This window comes from Engystomops pustulosus, chromosome 1, assembly GCF_040894005.1.
Source record: "Engystomops pustulosus chromosome 1, aEngPut4.maternal, whole genome shotgun sequence".
Classification (NCBI taxonomy): domain Eukaryota; kingdom Metazoa; phylum Chordata; class Amphibia; order Anura; family Leptodactylidae; genus Engystomops; species Engystomops pustulosus.
In genome coordinates, this window is record NC_092411.1 from 222,526,867 (window position 1) to 222,547,262 (window position 20,396).

The 20,396-nt window shown below is 39.3% G+C and overlaps 1 protein-coding gene across 3 annotated transcripts in view; it reads right to left on the reverse strand.

The window, feature by feature from the left end:
* MAML3 (mastermind like transcriptional coactivator 3) overlaps positions 1 to 20,396 on the reverse strand; it is a 201,127-nt gene continuing 180,731 nt past the window's right edge. For 2 of the 3 annotated variants that reach the window (XM_072119436.1, XM_072119438.1), the window contains exons 3-5: positions 9,803 to 10,033; positions 8,553 to 8,637; positions 1 to 3,998 (exon numbers count right to left, since the gene is read on the reverse strand). In XM_072119436.1, coding sequence (XP_071975537.1) covers positions 3,019 to 3,998; positions 8,553 to 8,637; positions 9,803 to 10,033 — 1,296 coding nt within the window. In that variant the 3' untranslated portion in view covers positions 1 to 3,018. The remainder of the gene's footprint in view (positions 3,999 to 8,552; positions 8,638 to 9,802; positions 10,034 to 20,396) is intronic. The other variant, XM_072119437.1, reaches the window with a different exon arrangement.

Below are 20,396 nucleotides of genomic sequence, written 5' to 3' on the forward strand. Positions count from 1 at the left end.
TGTTATGTTCTTAATGTACACCATTGTTTTGGCAAAAAATAAGCCAAAACTTTGTATAAAGTTAGACAAAAGTGTCTAAAAATGTGCATTATCTTTCACGTGGCATGGTCCACAACTGCTAAATTTAGTGCCTGATTGCCAATCCTAATGCATAAGCGCAGGTCCAATACTTCTTTCCTCTGGTATCTGCCATCTGCAAAGATTTCTGTCATGTCTGGAAGACACCTGAGGGCCCAATTCACACTTGCGTTTAGACCTACGTTATTAACTTCTACTAAACTTTACTTAAACATCCATTGATTTCAATGGACTTTTATGGGCTCCCGGTAGTGACTGTTTACAACATTTGATCTGTTAGGCTTCTGTTATTTGAGAAAAAATAGTGCTGTAATTCCCTCAAATCACGGAAAGACCTAACGGAAGTGGTGAAAAAGGACACTGATAGAAGCCATTCATAATGTTTTTATTATTTTAGTGACAGAGGATAATATCAGGTCTGAACTGGGCCTCATGTTTATGGGCAGCTTTAAATTATTGATCTAAACATTGGTCATTTCCATATAGCATTGTGTATTGCATTTAAATGTTTGTCATTCATGATAAATCCACACCACAGAGTCCTGCACCGATATCTAAACTAACCCTGACTCATACCCTATCATGGCACCCCATTCATACTGACATCCAAATTGATTGATATATCTGTAAGCAAGGATAGGGAGCTGTCGGATGAGGTGCAATGGATAAACAGATCATGTCCTATCTTGGGAAGACTACTTTAGAGCATAAGAAGTCTCAATTTATATACCTGCTGTTGGAACAAGAACTTGTACTAGAACATGACAGGTCCTCAAATTTCCATCCACAAACTGCCCTGACTGTAAGAATAGTAAGAAACTTTATAACATTTTGTGACGAAGGTTCTCTGTTTTCATTTTCTGTGAAAGATACCATTTAGAATAATTTTAAGTGGAATTTCAGTTCTATAAATCTTATGGAATATGCTGAATTCTACCGTTAAACAAATTGACTAACGTGTACTTGTCTCAACTTATACAGGAGTCCTGGTGTTGACTTTTACACAACCACAGGAGGACAACACATGGCCAGTATAATACACAAGAGGTTGAGTAGTTATCCACATACGATAGAGTATAAGGTATGGAGCTAACATGGAGTGCTGATGGCCCTGAAGAGGCTGTAGAATATTCAGTATTTTTAGACATCTTATTTTCAATGTTATTTCCCAGTCAACTAGTTCTGACTGGTATAAATGGGGTGATCTTCCCTGAAATCAGAGACATTTGGTCAAATCTGCCAAATAAAAAAAAACAGGGGGATAAGTAAGCGCAGTTTTTCACTCTGCCATACACCAGCTATCACTGTACTCCTGTCACTGTATTATGTTCATAAGAGTCTTACTATTCAAAACCAATCACAATGATATCAAAAACATCTTTATTCGTGAGCTATACATGTTATTAAGATATCAACATTTACTATTATATAGCAGTGCAAATATGCCACCATGTCACCTGTAATATGACTGTGTCTCATGGGCATTTCAAGAACCCATGTGTAGAGACCCAATGTTTCTGTCAAGGGTACTGATATTTTCTCTTAATTAAAAATTTTAATGTCATGATATGTGCATTTTCTTGGTTTCTTTTTCTTTTGTAAACTATTCAAATTCAATAAAACTGTTTATCATAATAAAGTCATTGAGGACATTAAAACGGTTGTCCAGCAAAAAAAAAAAAAGTTCAATGACATCTAACTGGCAAATAAACACTTTCCTCGTCTACCTGTATTCAATTCTTTGACATCTTACATGAGCTTTTAAGCCTCTGATTTGTTGACAGAAAGTCTATCTTTGACAAAGAAGTGAACACTCCCCCTCCATTCTGTGCCCAGGGACTGTCTCCTCTCAGCACTTAAACTGCTCCACAGATGGCTCAGATGTGTCAACATTTTATTTTTGCCAGACAACCCCTTTAAGTGTAAGAGGAGAGAAGTAAAAAAAAGTGATGATACAGATGTCACAAAATAGCCCACAATTGGTGTTTTGGCACAGAACTTATCTCTAGTAGCAGCAGTGGACGCATAATCTCTGTTCCATATGTATATGTGTGTATACAGTGATTCTACATTCTACTGAAATGACCCGTTTTATATTCTTCTCCATCTCATTTATACTGTAGTAGAAGCTCCAAAATGTGAGAAACAATTATGAAAGGAGTTTCTTGATGCTGGAAATATAGGAAACTGCTGTGTTGATCAGCCCTGTGCATAGGACAGTATCCATCTCTGTGCACATTAATACTTATTTGTGGCCTATAAAGGTATGGCGCTTCATTATTTGTATACAAAATATGATCTAGCTGTTAGTTCTCCTTCTTAAATACCATTCATATAGCATCCATTTGATATTTGTCTGTTTGTGCAACCTATGCATTGTATTTCTCTCTATCATTAACTCTATTTATGACGATTCCTTTCGTCACTTTAAGGTTATGGCGTATTTTATTCTACCTTGTCTTGTTTCCAGAAGTACCGCTGCGACCCATGTAACAGCTTCCTCCCAATTTATTTTTTAGAACATCACGGTTGATGGCTAAGCCTGTTAGCCAAAAGTATCAGCGATCAAATAAATTATTTCACTCCATACTGAAGCATCTTTTCTCACTTGATAAAAACATATTTCCATTTCTAATATTATTGTGCAAACCTTTTGTCTCTTTTGCCTATGTCTACCTCACAAAGCCATGTCACCAATAATGAACTTTCACCATGGAGCTGTCCAAACTCTTTCACCTCTAGTGGACCGCTTCCATCTGAGGCTACAGACCACCGAACCCCTCACTTTAAAACATGCAGTGCTGCCGTCACCTCAGCAAGGATGCTTTACTACCCAACATTTCCATAACCGCCTGCAGTTGAGCTCATCTGTACAGAACAGACATGGACAGGTGTACTGTCATTTTCCATTTAGCCCAGGATAATTATTTCAACTCATTGTTAAGACTGATTTCCAAACAATTCGTCAAGTTCTTGCATCCATTCATCTCCAGGTCCTCTGCCCATTATGGAGTCTACTAAGTCTGTACCATCTGCTAGACCTGAAAAGGGACCAGCGTTTGCGTCGGTATAACTGTATGACATGTCCTGACCAGGATTTCTGTCATAAACCTGACCCTGGTTGCTCGGAACAAAGTTTCCACCTGGTAACTGCTGAGTTTGAGCTTGAGTAAAACCAGCCATGCTGGGAACACCAGGGTTCATGGTAGGCATCATCTGTCTGGGTTGAGTGGCGCCTTGTTGCCCAGGCAGTGACTGCATCATTTGTCTACTCATTGCCGGGTTTAGAGCTCTTACTGTTCCCGTACTGTCAACAACACTTTGACTGAGTCCTTGCTGAAAATGCTGTTTGCTCATTCGTGACTGCCCAGGTTGCATTGGATAACCAGATCCATTATTGTATGCCCCCATTTCACCACTAGTTCTCATTCCTTGTAATCCACGTTGGGGCCAGGTTTGTGCCCCCTGGGGTATCGATGTCATCATGTTTTGCAGTCTAGGGGCTTGAGCTCGGTTTATAGGTTGACCCACAGGCCCTTTCATTTGCTGATGCTGTTGAGGCATCACAGAGTTTACAAGCATATTCTGACTAAATCCTCCAACCATTCCCATTGCTTGTCCTGAAGTGGGTTGTCGAGGACCTTGTACAGCACTATGGGCCATGTTTATGCTGTTTTGGTTTGGGTGCTGCATCATTTGGTTTATTCCCGTGTTCATGCTGTACATGCCTGGCTGACCTGATGATGCGTTACTATATGGAGCCATACCCATCTCTGGTTGCAGTGGTCCTGTTGGCATAGTGCCTGGATTTTGTGATGGACCCATAGAGAGCATACTCGTATTTTGTGCCATCATTCGGGATGCTCGCATGTTCTGAAGAGCTGCTTGGTTTCTTGCAACTGCAATATCCTGTGGAGAACCTGCAAGTAAAAAGAGTGATCAAGAAATTTAGTTTGACTTCCAGACTAATGGATATAATAATGGTACAACTTAGAATATCACAAAACAAACAAAAAAATGTTATCAGTTATAGGATACATCAGATGTAGTTATTCCACGGCCTCTAAAACTTTGTTCTATGTCTGTAAAAATAACTTGTTACTCTGTTATATCTGGGCTTTCATTACAGGATATTTAAGTCACGGACACTTAACATACACTGATTCCACTAGTGAGATCTTCTTATACATAGGGCCATTGTATCCTATCATCTGCGTCTTTCTCCATGATTTATCCATAATTCCTTCCAGGTACTTACATCCTAATTACAATTACATCCTAATTCTAATGATGACACTCACTATATGGAATACATTGACTGCACATCCGTATGTTCTGTGGAAATCTTGACAATGATAAGGATCAGTAAGGACAGACCGATCAATACCACATCTAATTTCAGGCCAGTGCTTTAGTGAATTAAGAATTGTTCCTCTGCACATTCAGGACTATAGAAATGTCATTGTTTAGCTGCTGATCAATGTGCCATCGATAAGACTATCTGCAAGAATATACTGAGCCTTGAATAACAATGTGGCAATTTTCCAGAAGTTTGAGATGTTGTATGTGAAGGGAAAAAGGCAGAATCAATATAATATGAAAATTGCATGGCGCGCTGGGGTTACGATGTGTAGTCAAACATGTTTAACCCTGATCGATATACTAAGTTAAAAGCTACATGTGAGAGTCTCAGTGCCAAGAATCACATAATGCGGCAAAACAAGTACTACTCCCTGTACTCTATGTATCTGGTATATTAAATATACCATACCATACACTATAATGCTTTTAGTATCACTGCTAGATTATATGTTGCTTGTTCTATTTGCAATTAAATATTATATAAGAACTACTGTCCGAATTCCTTTGTCTAAATCTCCAATACATTTTCTGTTGGGTACGTTGAGGACTTCCATGTTTGGCCTATGGAAGGCACTTCTGTGCATGCACCCTGGTCTGATAGTGGAACAAGCTCAAAGACCCTTGGCATGGATGTAGTGAGAAAGAAATGCCCATGGTTTTCTTACAGCAGGGCACCAAACATTCCAAAACGTAAACGTTTCATAAAAACTGTAGTTAAAAGAATTTAGGAACGTGTTTACATTGTTTTAAGATTATAGGAAACCTACATCACGGATCTACCTAATAAGATAGATCTGGCGGCAGGTTCCTGTATTCAGCCCAATGCTTTTTTGATTAAACTTTTAGTGCCGCAGAACTTGAAAATTTTCTTTGCAAATCAGTTTGTGCAAAGGTAGTGGAGTAGCTGTAGCTCCCTCTTCTGACAGAATCTGCTCTTTTTTAAGCCCTTGTTCTTAAGAATAAAAGGCTTAAAAATTATGGAAATGAGCCTGAGGGGCTCCAGGGTCCATTAAAACCTATCATTTGCATAATTTAAAAATCCTTTTTCTGGAAAAAACTGGGAATAAGAAGCTAAAAGAAGGGCAGATGCTGTCAGAGGGAGCACACACCAGTATGTCAGTGTGCTTGGTTTACATTCCTTCATCCTAGTGGTAGATTTCCTTCAATAAAGAATATTTGCAATTGAATGTCTACTGAGTGCTGAATTTATACGATTTATTGAAACAAGGATTGGTATCCTTCTACAAGATTTTTGTTCCACATGGTGGAGTGACGTGTATAAATATTCTAATTACTTTTTCACACAAACCTGTTTTATTCACACTCACTTACGATAAGAGTTTTGAAACCACATGATAGACCATGGCAAAACAAAATGTATCCTCACCCTGCTCGGGCCCTGCTATCAGTTGCAGCTGCCATTGTCTCTCTGATATTTTTGGCTGGATTGGAAGAGTCAGGAGTCATGGGACCCACTGTGGCCAAACAGGCCCTGGTGATGTGAAAAATACATCTGAGACCATTGTGGTACTTGTGGCCACCAAAACTTCAGCCCGGTTAAAAGTGTCAGTGAAATGACGGAACGTGAACCAGAATCCGAACCCAGAGCCTTTAAACTTGACTCATCTGAGGCACAATATGACTTTTCTCTGTTTATTTAGAGGAGATTTTTTTATAGGTAAAAGCTGATGTTTCACGTACAAGAGAGAACTTTAGAAATGACATTTGATATCCTATCTTAGGTGGTAGTAGTTTAATGGGGTAAAATCTGTTAATAGTTTCAATTTAATTGCATTATTTTTCCCAATCTAACTGCAGGGTAATATGTATTAATACAGGAATGTGTGAAAAAAGCAGATGTCAGACAGAAGAGCAGGATGATTGAAGCCTCTGTCTTGTTGTCGTTGTGTGGTATAAAGATATAGGCAGAGCAGTGGGCTTTATCATGACATGATGAATTATTATTATCCAGCGCCTGGAAGGGCCTGATCTATGCAGTAATCCTGCCGACAGCTAAGAGGTCAGGAGCATCAATCTTGGCTTTACTATTTCCAGATTGCAGTATCTGTGTGACATGCAGTCAGTATAACTTACACAGGGAGCAGGCCCAGGTGTCATTGTTCTGTAATAGCATATCTCTGAAGCCATTGTGAAGATAGCCGGCCTTCATCAATACTGCAGGCTCTCATTTTATTTGTGGAAGAACAATAGAGTTTAGCCTGCATTTTATCTCTGCTAGCCAAGATACACGGCTGACCTGTAGAGCACAAGATTTGCTGCAGACTAAATGTGTATTTGACTCTATAACCCACAGGTTAACCCATGCATTAGGTCTGCTGATGGAAATGTGCACCAATTCTATTTTGTTGTATGGAGCAAAGGGTTCACTAGGATTGTTTAGTGTGCAGTAAAATTATGGTATGTAACACAAATGGAAATCAGCCCCTTATTAAAGCAACTTTCATTCATTCAATTAATTTATTGTAGATTATAAGCTTCATTTGTTAAAAATAGATGTATCACAATCTTCAGTCTGCTTAAAGCAGTGATGGCAAACCTTTTAGAGACCGAGTGCCCAAACTACAACAAAGGCCCGCTTATTTATTGCAAAGTGCCAACACAGAAATTTAATTTGTGATTTATACTCCCTTCTCTGTCACAGTTTTCATTGATACCAGCACCCTGAGGACACCAATAAAGCAGAAAATAGTCCCAGGTACAGCTGTCACTTTAAAATAGCTTTGTGCACAGCAAGTCCTGGGACTGCAGGAAGATACCTGGAGTCATCTCTGGTGATGGCCTGAGTGCCCACAGAAAGAGCTCTGAGTGCCACCTCTGGCACCAGTGCCATAGGTTAGCCATCACTGACTTAAAGCGTAACCATCATTTGAGATAATTTTTAATATTGTGTAGGGGGAATGTTGTGAACAATTTTCTATCATACTTTATTAAGAAATTCTGCTTAGTTTGTAAAGAAAATGAAAGTAGGAAAAAAGCGGAGGGCTATCATGCGCCGCTAATAACCAAATTAATAGGAGTGTCAACAACAGTGACAAAACTGATTCTACTCCACAGTTTCAGAAAGATTAAATGCAGTTTCATGGTACAAAATGGGACAATTTTTATCCACATTTTTAAAACACATGAAATAAAATTTATAACAACATAAATTTGTCTATGGTGACGCATTTCGGGATGTACCCTTCTTCAGACCAAATAAAAAGACCAGGTCTGAAGAAGGCTACATTCCGAAACAACCATAGATAAATTTATGCTGTTATTAATTTTAATTCATGTATTTTAATATTGTGGATAAATATTGTCCCATTTTTTAAATTTTATCTTACACCTGAGATTATCACACGAGGCACCGTCTTCTATTGTGTTTTTTGTTTCTTGTGCTTTCTAGTTTGTAAAGAAACATGTTGCAAAGTGCCCCTTTAGTAACAGCTTTATGTCTCTGTTGTCAAGACAGACTCTCCTCTCCGCTCATTTACACAGCCCAGCAGTGCATGTTAACCCTTTTAGCTCTCTCCCTTGAGTATGTTAGGGGTTAACCCTCACTGCTCGTAGCTGTGTAAACAAACACAGGGAGATTACATGTCCAGCTCACACACTGTCCAGGATGGCATATTGATCTCTACAAGAAGGACGGGAGTGCCAGAAAAGGTAAGTAAAGGTTTGTTTTTGTTTGTATAGTTTCCTCCTGCCCCCTCTCCTTCGGCCACCTCAAGATTTTTTTTCATAATGTCAGATAACCCCTTTAACTGACATATAAAATCCTGCTAACAGCTTCATTTTAATTAAGGCGGCAACAGCTTTCATGTGGCTAGCGACATGACATAGGATAATAGCCAAAAAAGTAAGTCTCTATTATCCCATGTCCTGCCACATGAAAGTTGGGCATTGATAGGGTTGCTTAGCATTTCCTCTGAACAGCAGAGTAGACAATGTAGCATCAGAAGAAGCCTACTTATCCTAAAGCTGAAAGAGGAGACCGAGAAGCAAGGCTGGCCCTACACATCAGCCTTGAAATGGACCTGAGCATGCAAATCCAATCTTTTTGGTCAACGTTTTCGGTGACCTTTTAAATGAAACATAAATAATCTCACCTTGAAAGGGATTAACTTGCTGGACGCCATATGGATTCCTCTGTTGCTGGAGATGCTGTCTGTTCATGTGCGGTTGTTGTAACTGCTGTGGAAATGAAGAGAATTATGAAAAATCAAGTAAATTAAGATGTATGTACATGAGATGGTATGTAGATGGAATGGAAATCAGTGGAGACTATTTAGTAGCTATCAGTGAGAACCTATGATTAAGACCACATACACACGACGGTTGTGGAGACATATATCGGGCTGAAAGTTTGTGGGCGGATATACTTCCCCATAGACGCCTAAGGCACCTTAGGTGCTCACCATACCATGCCGTCTCCGACCATAAGAACGGCAGCACAGCTTCCTATGGAAACATTCCTCCTCTTCTCCAGCGTGCTGCCCTATACTTATCTGCCTACGGCTGAGCGAGCATAAGTTAGGTGTGAAAGCACCCTTATAACCAGGCGCTAGAGAGAGGAAGAATGTCTCTCCATTGTGAGGCATGGTGCCCGGCCGTATATACGGGAAAAGATGGAGCATGCTCTATCTTTTTTACGGCGACGCTACGGTGACAAATGTGTGGTCACCCCACCGTGGTCGGGTGTGCCATTAGCTCGGAGGGGACCAATATCCAGCCCCAAACTGTGCAACCGGATATTGGATAACGTTCACATGAAAGGGGCCTAGTAGGTAGCAAATAAAAGGTAATGACTCATAATAATATTCAGATGGCACAACAAACAAATATAAGCTTTTCCCTCACTGGGACCTGTTCCCCAGAATATCTTCTCAGAGACCCAGAAATTAGATTGACTGATCTATATGCAAAAAGAGAAACATTTCTTTGTATAAAAATAAAAACTCATTGCATTGCATACATTGCACGCGATAACATGCAATGACTTAAATCTGCCTACTAGAGGGCACTGTTGCTTCATAAGAAATGTAATGAATCAAACCAGATCTTCATCATTTTAGTGTTTTTTTTAGCTTGGGAGATTTAAAAAAAAGTAACAGAAAGCAAAAGATTTGTCAGTATGGAAAAATATAATATTTATATTATTAAAAATAACATTTATTTTGTGGGGTGGGGTGTATGTGAATTCTTCTACATGTGTACTAAAAAGCATATCTCATATCATGACACTAGGTAAAGCAGAATATTCTGTCCTCTCAAAAATAACAAAAATTTGTAAATCTTTATAAATCCAACCAGTGATGATGGAAGACAGTGCCCCCATAATACACAATTGCTACTTCACCTGCTCAGCTAGTAGCTGCTGCTGTTGTTGCTGTCTCTGCTCCCTGAGAAACTGCTGCTTCTGCTGCTCCATAGCATGTAACTGAGCCCGCTGCTCTATAAGCATCTGTTTCATCATTGCAGCTTGAGGCTGGCTCGGCATGAAGCCCGACGCTCCTGGGTTCCCACCCGCTCCTGGGACAGATTGTTGCATAGGTCCAGCAGGTCTTGACATCCCAACCGTATTCTGTTCCTGTACAAAATGCAAGAAAGATTGTGATTATTTGGTTAGAAGAAAACATAATATGCACCATTAATACTGAAAGGTAATATAATTACTGATTACGATGTATAAATCACTATGATATGGTGCAACTTTACGGGCATCCAAGGTAAGTTGTTAAAGTGCTAATCATATCATGGAAGGCTTAAGTTTGAAGGCCTGATTGTTTGTTCATAGAGTAATGCCAATGGGGTGGCCTCCATGATGGGACATGCCAACAGTACTTTTTGTTGAACACACCATGATGTAATGGCAGACCAGTAGTGAATAATATATGGCAGTTTTGGTTGCCACCCAGGGCCCAAGGATCTTAGGAAGTAGGAATCCAAGGCCACCTAAACACACACCAAGTTTGATGCTGCCCTGTAGATATAATAAGAAGAACCTCCTGCTCTTCTCTTTCATATGGCACAGCACAGTACTACTAGTCTCATCCTGCATATACAGTACCACCCAGGGGTGTAACATGAGGGGTGAGGGGGTGCAGAGGTTGCGGTCGCACCAGGGCCCAGGAGGTTTGGGGGGCCCTTATGGTGTCACTTTCCCATATGAGAAGGCTAGTACTATAAACCATACATTATAGTCGGGGCCTGGCACAGACTTTACACTAGGGCCCATCAGCTTCTAGTAATGCCACTGGTATCACCTTTTTATTCTGCATATAAAGGTACAGTACGTGATTAATTACTACCGTATGTAATTATGGGTATAGCACAGTAATACTACCTTTATCTTGTATACAGTATATGAGCACAGCAAAGTAATGCTACCCTTATCCTGTAATTATGTGAACTGCACATTGTAATTGTTATATAGCCAAAATATATAGGAAGTACTCTCAGACTTGATGCCAAACACCCACTGTAGTATATTACCACTTTTACCTTCTCCTTTCTTCACTGCAGAAAGTAGCAATATGCAGTGAATAGCAGAACATCAGCATCCACAGGTGGTCATTTTCCCCCATTTACTGGGACACTTATAGATGCCCCAGTTACAGTGGAAAACTTGAAAGAAAATAAAATTAAAAAAAAAAAGTTAAAATGTGCCCAAGATGTAATTTTATGATCTCTTAGGGGTCATATGTGATGTGTTTTTTTCACTTTACAAGTCTCAATAATTTTTATAAATTGAAAAAGTGGGTATATATTACAAAAAGGCATTTTCTCCACTTTTTGTAACCAAAAAACTAAAAAAAAAAATCTTTTTGTAAACTTTTGACTAGCCCTGTGTGTCGTGGAAAAAACATAGCAAAAATTTTTATGGTAGTATGCAAAAACTACCTTAAACCACTATGTACAAAAATTAACAAAATATGCCCATACATTAATTATGGTAAGCCCTTTAGGCCTCGTTAGCATGGGTGAAAAAACTATTTCTCGAAGTCATCCCAGCTTTGGCTCTACCTTATAAATCTCATTTAAGGATCATAAATAACATTAATCATTTTCTGTCAGGTTGTAAAAATTCTCTCAATTCACAATTGCAGCTGCTGAAATAGCAAGGTGACAACCAAGATACTGTGGATGTCACTATTTCTTCCCTTGTGGTAGTCCGCCATCCTATCCTGTTCTGGTACCTTATTAGAATAGATAGAAGAACACAAAGTGCCCCATAGAGTAATATGGTACTGGGTGAAATATTTGGTTGTGCTGAAATAGGCACAATTTTATTTGTAGCTTTAATAGAGGCCACAGAGGGTTCCTGTGATCCCTAGTCATTGTGGCTTATGTGATAAGGGTACAGAGTAGATGTGTTACAAAATGCAGGTAATGGTCGTATTGCCTCAAAGACATGATTTCCAAGCCACGATTTCACACGTTATTCTGGATAGGAGTATGCATTTTGGAGGTCAAACGCCCCCTTAGAGTTACTAGAAACAATACTAAGAGGTAGAGATGGCTGGGCTGCGTCTCGTCTTTAGAGGGGTGCCCCAGTTATCTCTGCCTCCCAACAATGCATCTTACAACTTTAGACCTGATGAAGGGAGTAGTCCGCCAACAAAACACATAGTCCTTGGTACCCTATAAAAATAGTTTGTCATTTTGGAAACTAGGAATTCTAAATAACAGTGAAAGTGTTGACTCAAATAGTAGCCATGAAGGTTGTCATCCTGATTTTGATTTATTTTGGAAGTATTTTGTGAAAGGATGACACTCAGCACATGTCGCAGCGTTCTCATTGTGGCATACAGGTAAATATTGTCTGAGGAATCTGACAGGTCACTGCAAAATATTCCGGATGGTTATCGCTTGTAAATTGGACAAATGATCTTTGAAAAATAAAACGATATTACAGAATTTACTACAAAGAGGTTTTCCTGAAACATCTTTATTGAACTTTGGCAGATTGAGTGAGGATTATTCAAGGAAAGCCTATTATATGTAGTATAATAGCTGTGATTTTCTTGCATTAAAACTTCAGTTGCTGTTAATTTGCTCAACAACCAACTTGAAATTAGTTCCAGTATAACAAAGGATTGTAATGTGAAATGGTGAATTAAAGAGACCTTTGTCTCGGCCGTATTAATACATTTTTATCAGCTGAGGAGACAGTCTGTCATTTGATGGCTGCTTATCTTTAATTTCCCAAGGGCACAACATCTACACTATATTATGATTTTTAATCTAGCAGCAAACTAGCTCTTCTAGGCGGTCTCCCAGTTTACATGTCTAAAATATGATCAATCCTAGGACATCCAATAAAAAGGGGAGGTGGGACCCCTCCCAACCAATTCAGCGCTCATAACCACATGCTAAATGCCCCCCTCTGAATTGGTAATGAAGTACTCCTCCCTGGGAGGCTTAATAGTGTCTAAGACAGGCAATCTCTATTCCTGATGCTGTACGAGTCCTCCAGGCACTGATCCTTGGTGCTAGTGATGGATATATGAAGGGCTGCTAGGAATACAGACATGCGTCATTCCCTCTGCTATCTAGCACTCACACTATGGCAGCGCAGCCTTTTAGATGGGGATTTATGCTACATTAAGTCAATCTGAACTGGATGACTTCAGCTTTTACAAACAGTCTATGGCATCTGTCCTGTGCTACAAAATAACATCTGAATGTATTTCTCTTCAGCCACTCCGTGTGTCTGACTAAAAGAAATACATGCTTAAAGTATTGTACCCCATTTCTTTACTAAATAAATATTTAAAGAATTGGTATAAAATACCCCACAAAATACATTACAAACAATGAAAAAGATTGTTAACAAAAATGAATTAATCCAAACTATTTCTAAAATAATAGATTAATAATATTTATTAAATGATCATAATATGTGTTTATTGCTCGTGTCTATACAGGCAGTCCCCGAGTTTGTTCTTAAGTTGAATTTGTATTTAAGTCAGAACTGTATATTTTATAACTGTAACCCAAGACAAATTTTTTTGGTCCCTGTAACAATTTGATTTATTGTTGGGATTGTCATAAGAACTAAGATGAACAATAAAGCTTCATTACAGACACCTTTGATAACTATTATAGCTGTTTATTGTAGCCTAAGGCTGAAGTACAGACGGTCCCCTCTTTAAGAACACAACCGACTTACAGATGACCCCTAGTTACAAACGGACTTCTGGATGTTGGGAATTTACTGTACTTTAGCATTAGGCTACAATAAACAGCTATAACAGTTATCAAAGGTGTCTGTAATGAAGCTTTAGTGTTAATCCTGGTTCTTATGACAATCCAACATTTTTTAAATCCAATTGAGACCAAAAAAAATTTGTCTGGAGCTACAATTATAAAATATACAGTTCCTACTTACATACAGATTCAACTTAAGAACAAACCTACAGAACCTTGTACGTATACTGCCTGTACAGTAAATTACCAACATCCAGAGGTCCTGTATTTATAATTTGTGGTATATAGTATATATCTCTATTGTCTATATATCTACAGTATTTTTTTTCTTTTAGATTTATAATTTCAATAAATGTAATATCTATCTCATCCCTTCCTATCAATCTTTTACTCTCTCTCGGTTATATCGGTGTAGTATGTATCTATGTAATCTAATTACCTCTTTAATATTTATCCATATTTGTGTAACATTTGTAGGTTGTAGGTCATTTTCCCCTAATCCATAAATCCTATAGTAACCTATAACAAGGGATTACAAATACTGTAGATATAATTTTATATGGCCAGATAAAAAACCCCACAAAGTCCATAATGTTCAGGATTTACTTTCCATTTACAATTTTATAAGACGTCTTTACATTTGGGGTTTTGTTAAGGACAAGTGTTGGTCCTATAGTGATTTCATGTTTGTACATGTAATATAATAAACCTGGAGCACACACTAGATGCCACCGAATGAAGAAAAGGCCCAATATGAACTGGGTTGTACGGTTCCTTTAGTCTGGACCTGGCGATACCTTTCAAGGCCTGAGCTTCATACTTATACCAGCAGATGGTGTTATCAGTCTAATCCTGAGTGTCATTCCCCTCTCTGGGTGATTGCTACTCTCTCTATGCCCCCCACCCTGCCTCAAAATCACCACCTTTTCATTCCCTCCCCCATACTTGCAGATGGCTTAATCGTGACTACAGTTCTCCCCACCCCTCCAGCCCCCACAGTACGTCTGGGATAATGCTGCTAACGTACAACTAAGCAGTCAAGTGTGACAGCATAGAGCAGGTAGCCTGGCAACTGAGAGCATAATACTGAGCAGATGGTGTGATGGACAGCACACACACACAGACACACACTGGCCTGGAATTCCCTGCCGAGAGAAGGAATAAGAGCTTGGTTAAAACTTAACATGCATTATATGTTAGGCTTTTGTGTTGCGCTTGCAGCCATTATTTATGGACAGTAAAGGCAGGTGTCTGCCTGTGACAGACAGGTCCTTATCATAGCGTACATCATACTCGTCCATCAGCAGCACTGATGTATCTGGACCATGTGCGCGTAGAATGAACATGGCCAAGAAATGCTCAGGCTCCTCCGAATGCAAAAATGCTGGACACCTACATGATCTATGCATGTCCTATAGCTTCACTTGCAAAAACCATTGCCCCATCGAAATTTCTCAAGACAATATAGTTCTGTATAGTTCTTAACAATCCCTGTATAGAAGTGCATGCAGTGGTGGTTGTGCATGTGTTTTGCTGCTCTATTTACACTGTAGAAACCAATCCCCTATTATGCAAATAATTAATAATAATTCCTTTATTTATATAGATAAATACAGATTACGCAGCGCTGCACAGAGCTTGTCAAATCGTTCCCTGTCCACAATGGGGAACACAATCTAATCAACCTACCAGTACATTTTGGAGTGTGGGAAGAAACCGGAAAATGCAAACACAGAGGGAACATACAAACTCTTTGCAGATGTTGACCCTGGGACTTGAACCCAGGTCCCCAGCGCTGCAAGGCTGTAATGCTAACCACTAAGCCTCCGTGCTGCCCTTATCAGATGAGTGATGTTCAAGAGAAAACCCATCAGGTCATATTGTGAGGTGATAGGAATAAGGAAAAGTCTAAACGAGAGAATTTTACCTATTGCCATATACAGTGGTATGGAGTTCAAAACACGGTCACAAATGTACCATATGTAATATACAAATACGTTCTGGCATTGGTTTTATTAGCAACATTTTCGTCTATAAGTAAAACCCAGAAGCTCCAATCCAGGTGCTCTGATCATAAACTACCAACCTACAAGTACCAACTGGAGTCCTCCAACACAGGCTTTCGGTATCCTTAACTTTCACAACTGGATTACCCACATTATCACACAGACAGAGCCAGGTATAAGGATCATGTCCTTCTTCTATGATAATCATTAAATCCACCAAAAACTGATTGCCACAAACTAATGTCATCCTAAGGGACCAAATGACATTATTCTCCATTGTGGTAGATACACTGTGAACGTTTATAGAGATTGATCGCATCTTTCAGCAACATTTTGTGTGTGGAGGGAACTAATCAGATAAAAGTCAGTGTCTGGACTGGTAGAATGAAGCAGCTCTGGGCCCGGGCAGATAATATCTCTGCTTCTGGAATGAATGCTAAAGAGGGCAGGATGCTGGCAAACACATCTAGGACTGTTTTCTAAGAGATCATAATGGGGTAAATAATAAACCACATATCTCAAGATTATCTATTAATCCCAAAATGGACCATGAATGTGTTGGTTAGTGAACGCCACTTAAAAAAACGTCATATGACTCGTCATATCTCAGCTTTCTGAAATACAAAGCCCCATACAATCAGCTATGCCATGCTTTGTACAGAGCTAAATTGGCTCTCCTAGTGGAATAAATGGTCTCTATGATTTCAGAAAGGAGAGTCCATAGACAGAATATTGTCACAATAGTCAATTGAATACAAGCATTTTTTTTAAAGAAGAATACCGCAGAACATCCAACGGAGTGCGATGGATACAGAGGTGATATGACTCAAGTCTTCAGAGTTAAACCCATGTACACGACCGTATTAGGGGCCGTAATCTGGCCGTACAAATTTCAGCCAGATCAAGGCCCACATGGAGGTCAATGACACCCAGTTACAGTGTGTTCAGCACACAGTGGGGCAGATTTATCAAGAGTCTGAAAGACAGAATATTTCTAGTTGCCCATGGCAACCAATCATAGCTCCCCATTAAAATATTCATGAGCATTGGTAAAATGAAAGCTGAGCTGTGATTGATTACCATAGGCAACTGGAAATATTCTGACTTTCAGACTCTTGATAAATCTGCCCCAGTGTCTCCATGCACGGTGACCCAGATCCTCGGGTCTCTACAGAGAGTAGTGCTCATCCCTTCTCCACCCGGCCACGTGCTCGCCCGGGACAAACCCCACAGTTGTGTGAATGAAGCCTTACTTTGTAATGTATGATTTTGTTTCTATATCTACTGTAGAATTTGATTAGAATATTATAATTGTTATTATTATTATGCAACAATATGTAACAACATGTAAAATTTTGAATAACCAGCAACCACGTCTCGTATGTAATCTAATGCTGTAGATGTATGTCCGCTGTTTATTGCATGACGTCTCCATGCTAAATCCGGCACAGCACCCGCTAATAATGATCCCATCCACAGTAGAATAGCCAGAGCAGCACCCTGCCTGCTGCTATCTGTGTGAGGAAGGAAGGGGAGGGGAGGAAGAGAGTGCTCATAGCAGAGAGGGCTCTATGATAGTGTCATTGTGCTGGGAGGGGGAGTGGGGGATAGATAGATCAGAAGAGGAAAGAGGGGGATAAGGAGGGGTCAGCAGCTCTTCCGCGACAGCACACAGACTTAACAGAACAAAAGCAGAACAACATGTTTCACAGCCAAGGCAAAGAAGGGGCTGACACTGGAGAAGAAGCAGCTCAGTCATGTTAAGAGTGGAGGGTTTAAGAACATCCCTTCTAAGTGGATTGGCCTGAACCCTTTTTGCGGGTTTTGGTAAAGCTGCTGGATAATGATCAGCAATGAGACTGTCCCAATCCCAGGTCACATGAAACAATGTGGTATTCTCGATTCAGAATTAGGTTGTGGAATCTACAATCATGTAAATAAATCTAATCTATACATCTAAATCTAATAAATCTATTAAATTTGAGTGAGGAGACACAATGCCTGCTTGGTCACATGTGAAATATGCTATTTGCTGGGCCTTTTTTTTCAATTAGAAAGTGCAAGTGCAACCCAACAAAAACCCCTCACTGATGCTCAATCCATAGGACATATTCTAACATCATATAGATGGTAATACGTAGGGATATTTTTCCCTCAAGTAAAAAAAAATATATTAAGCTGTTTCTGCATTACACCCCTTTCCAGGAAAAGTGAATGACAATCAATATGGCTGCCATTTTAGCATGCCCAGTGTTCCTAGACACCAGAATGGTAAATATGCCAAGCCTGCCACTGCTACAGTGAGGACAGTCTTGATGAAGACAGGTTAATGTAAAATGCTAATACAAAATAGTCACTTTCCTCAGTCCAGTCTACTAACTGTTTCTCTCCGCTTAAAGTTCTGGTCTTATGAAATATAAAAATATCTCACATTTCTGTAAAGGTGAGAGGAAGCAATTTTACTGCTACTCTGATTGTTACTGGCTGACTTGTCCAAAAGCAGGAACTACTTTGCCCCCTCTCGGACTTATTGAGCATGTGTGACCCCAGCACTGGACACATTAGGTGGACATTTTTAAAGGAAATCAAATAAACAGCCACGGGAAAAAGGATACTGCATAACAACAACAACTAGTACAAATTATTTAATAATTACTTTAAAATAAGTTAAAAACTACTGGTTTATGTGACTCCTGTAGCAGGGATCTAAACATAATGTAGATTAATAGTGAAAGTTACATATAGGACTATATGACTGCAAATCCATTCAGATTGTACTATGATCCTGTTCTCTTTTTCTGTTTGCCCTCCAGGCAACAGTTACTAACCCTAGACTGGGTAAACATTTTACTTAATATTGCTATCTGTGCTTTGTTGGTGCATTTTATATGACGTGCATACATGTACTTAATACTTCACCACTCATTGACAGTATTTTGCATCTAACACTAGATCTATCTCTCTTAGAACTCACACTTTCTCAAATTCCATCATACAGCAATGGTCGCCCTGACTTCACACTGTTCTCACTATCCAGCAATGTATCCGCTGTCATCACACACTTCCCTGTGCTCATGTTAGCAATCTTCACAATCCCTACAGAGCATATCTTGCAAAATTATGGTTATCCTATAATCCCTACCAGAAACTGACTTCATAAGAAGACTGTTAAACCTCAAACCACAGAAAGATGTCGACAAAAGACACAAGAATTCATCTCAGTGGTGTCCACAAAGAAACACTCATACCATTTATACTGCTATTAAATGGCAAAAAGGTATAAAGACACAAAGTACCTAATAGTCATATTGCAGGAATACCATAGTTGTTATCCACTAATTTATAATCTATTTCTGTGTAGCTCATGAGGCTCATGGATTACTCTAAAGAAATACGTGAGTAGAAAGGGGGATTCCCTTGTCTTTATTAGAAAGCTGACCTTGAATATTATATAGGGTTAACAGTCAAGGTCATTTTTCTGCACTCTAGAAGACTTCAAAGGATCCTAAATGGTGGGATATAGCTGAAGGAAAAAGGAAAATTTACTAAAATTGCATGGTCTCAGTAATATTGCCCCTATATTTTCTTAACTTGATATGACCATACTGTTAAAAGGGTTTTCTGGGATTAGAAACCTTAAAAGGCTTGGCTTGGAGGGGTGTAAAAAAATAAACAGCTGATACTTACCTTCTCCAGTGTTGCCATTCAGTCGCCTGTTATTGCCGGTCTCTGTTTATATACACAGTTGCACTCCTGCTACAGCATCAGGTGTAGGCTGTAGCAGGAGCACACACACAACACCGATGTTGCCATATACAAACAGAGGGGGCAACAGACCACGCCACAGCTCAACTTGAATGCTGGAGAAGAGGATTATATGTTCTCTATTATGTTTACCCCCCACCCCTCAGCTATTTATTGCAAATTGCCTAAACTTGGGCAACCCTTTTAGGTCTCTGCAGGCTACAACGACATTACATCCATAGAGACATAGGGCGGTAATGTGGCCCATCATGACCAAGTAGGGTTCAGGGCCAAGATACATAGCAAAATTGTGGTTGGCTTCAACCACTTATGCGTGAATAGCACCTAAGTGAATGACTTCAGTCTTTGGGAGTCCATCCAAAGTGTCTACAAACATTATTGAATACATATAAATTACCCCTTGTCGGCAGGCTGTACTTGCACAATAGAAAATAGCAAGTAAAGGCAATAGTGGTAATTCAGATGAATTTACCACTTTGGTATACAGAGAGGTGTGAGGTCTAAATTACAACTCACTGTAGTTTTCATTTATACATTTTGGAAAAAAAATAGCGATTTGTAATTTTGTCCATTTTGGTGTACAAAGTATGGAATTACTTTTACATTTTAATAGATTAGGCATATGGGTTCGGCATCAAACAAATTAACAGCTGCAATTGTTTCTGGCACAGAACATGGCTGTTAGTGGTGTTTCTCTGCTTAGCAAACAACTGTTAAGTTGGAGACCATAGTAGTATGGTGCATGTCATTAAGGGGTTAAAAAACTTTTCTATAAATGATAGGTGTAAGTGGTTTGTATGGAAGTCAGAATCACAAAGCAAGACCATGTCAATAAAGAGTCTTTTTTTATTCCAAATACGTTTCTAGAGTGGGACGAGGAAATTTTTGCATCAATGCTACCTTGAAAGGCAGCTGCCTATACATCAATGCCTGACTTACAAGAAGCCTAGTAACATGTGCAGTAATAGC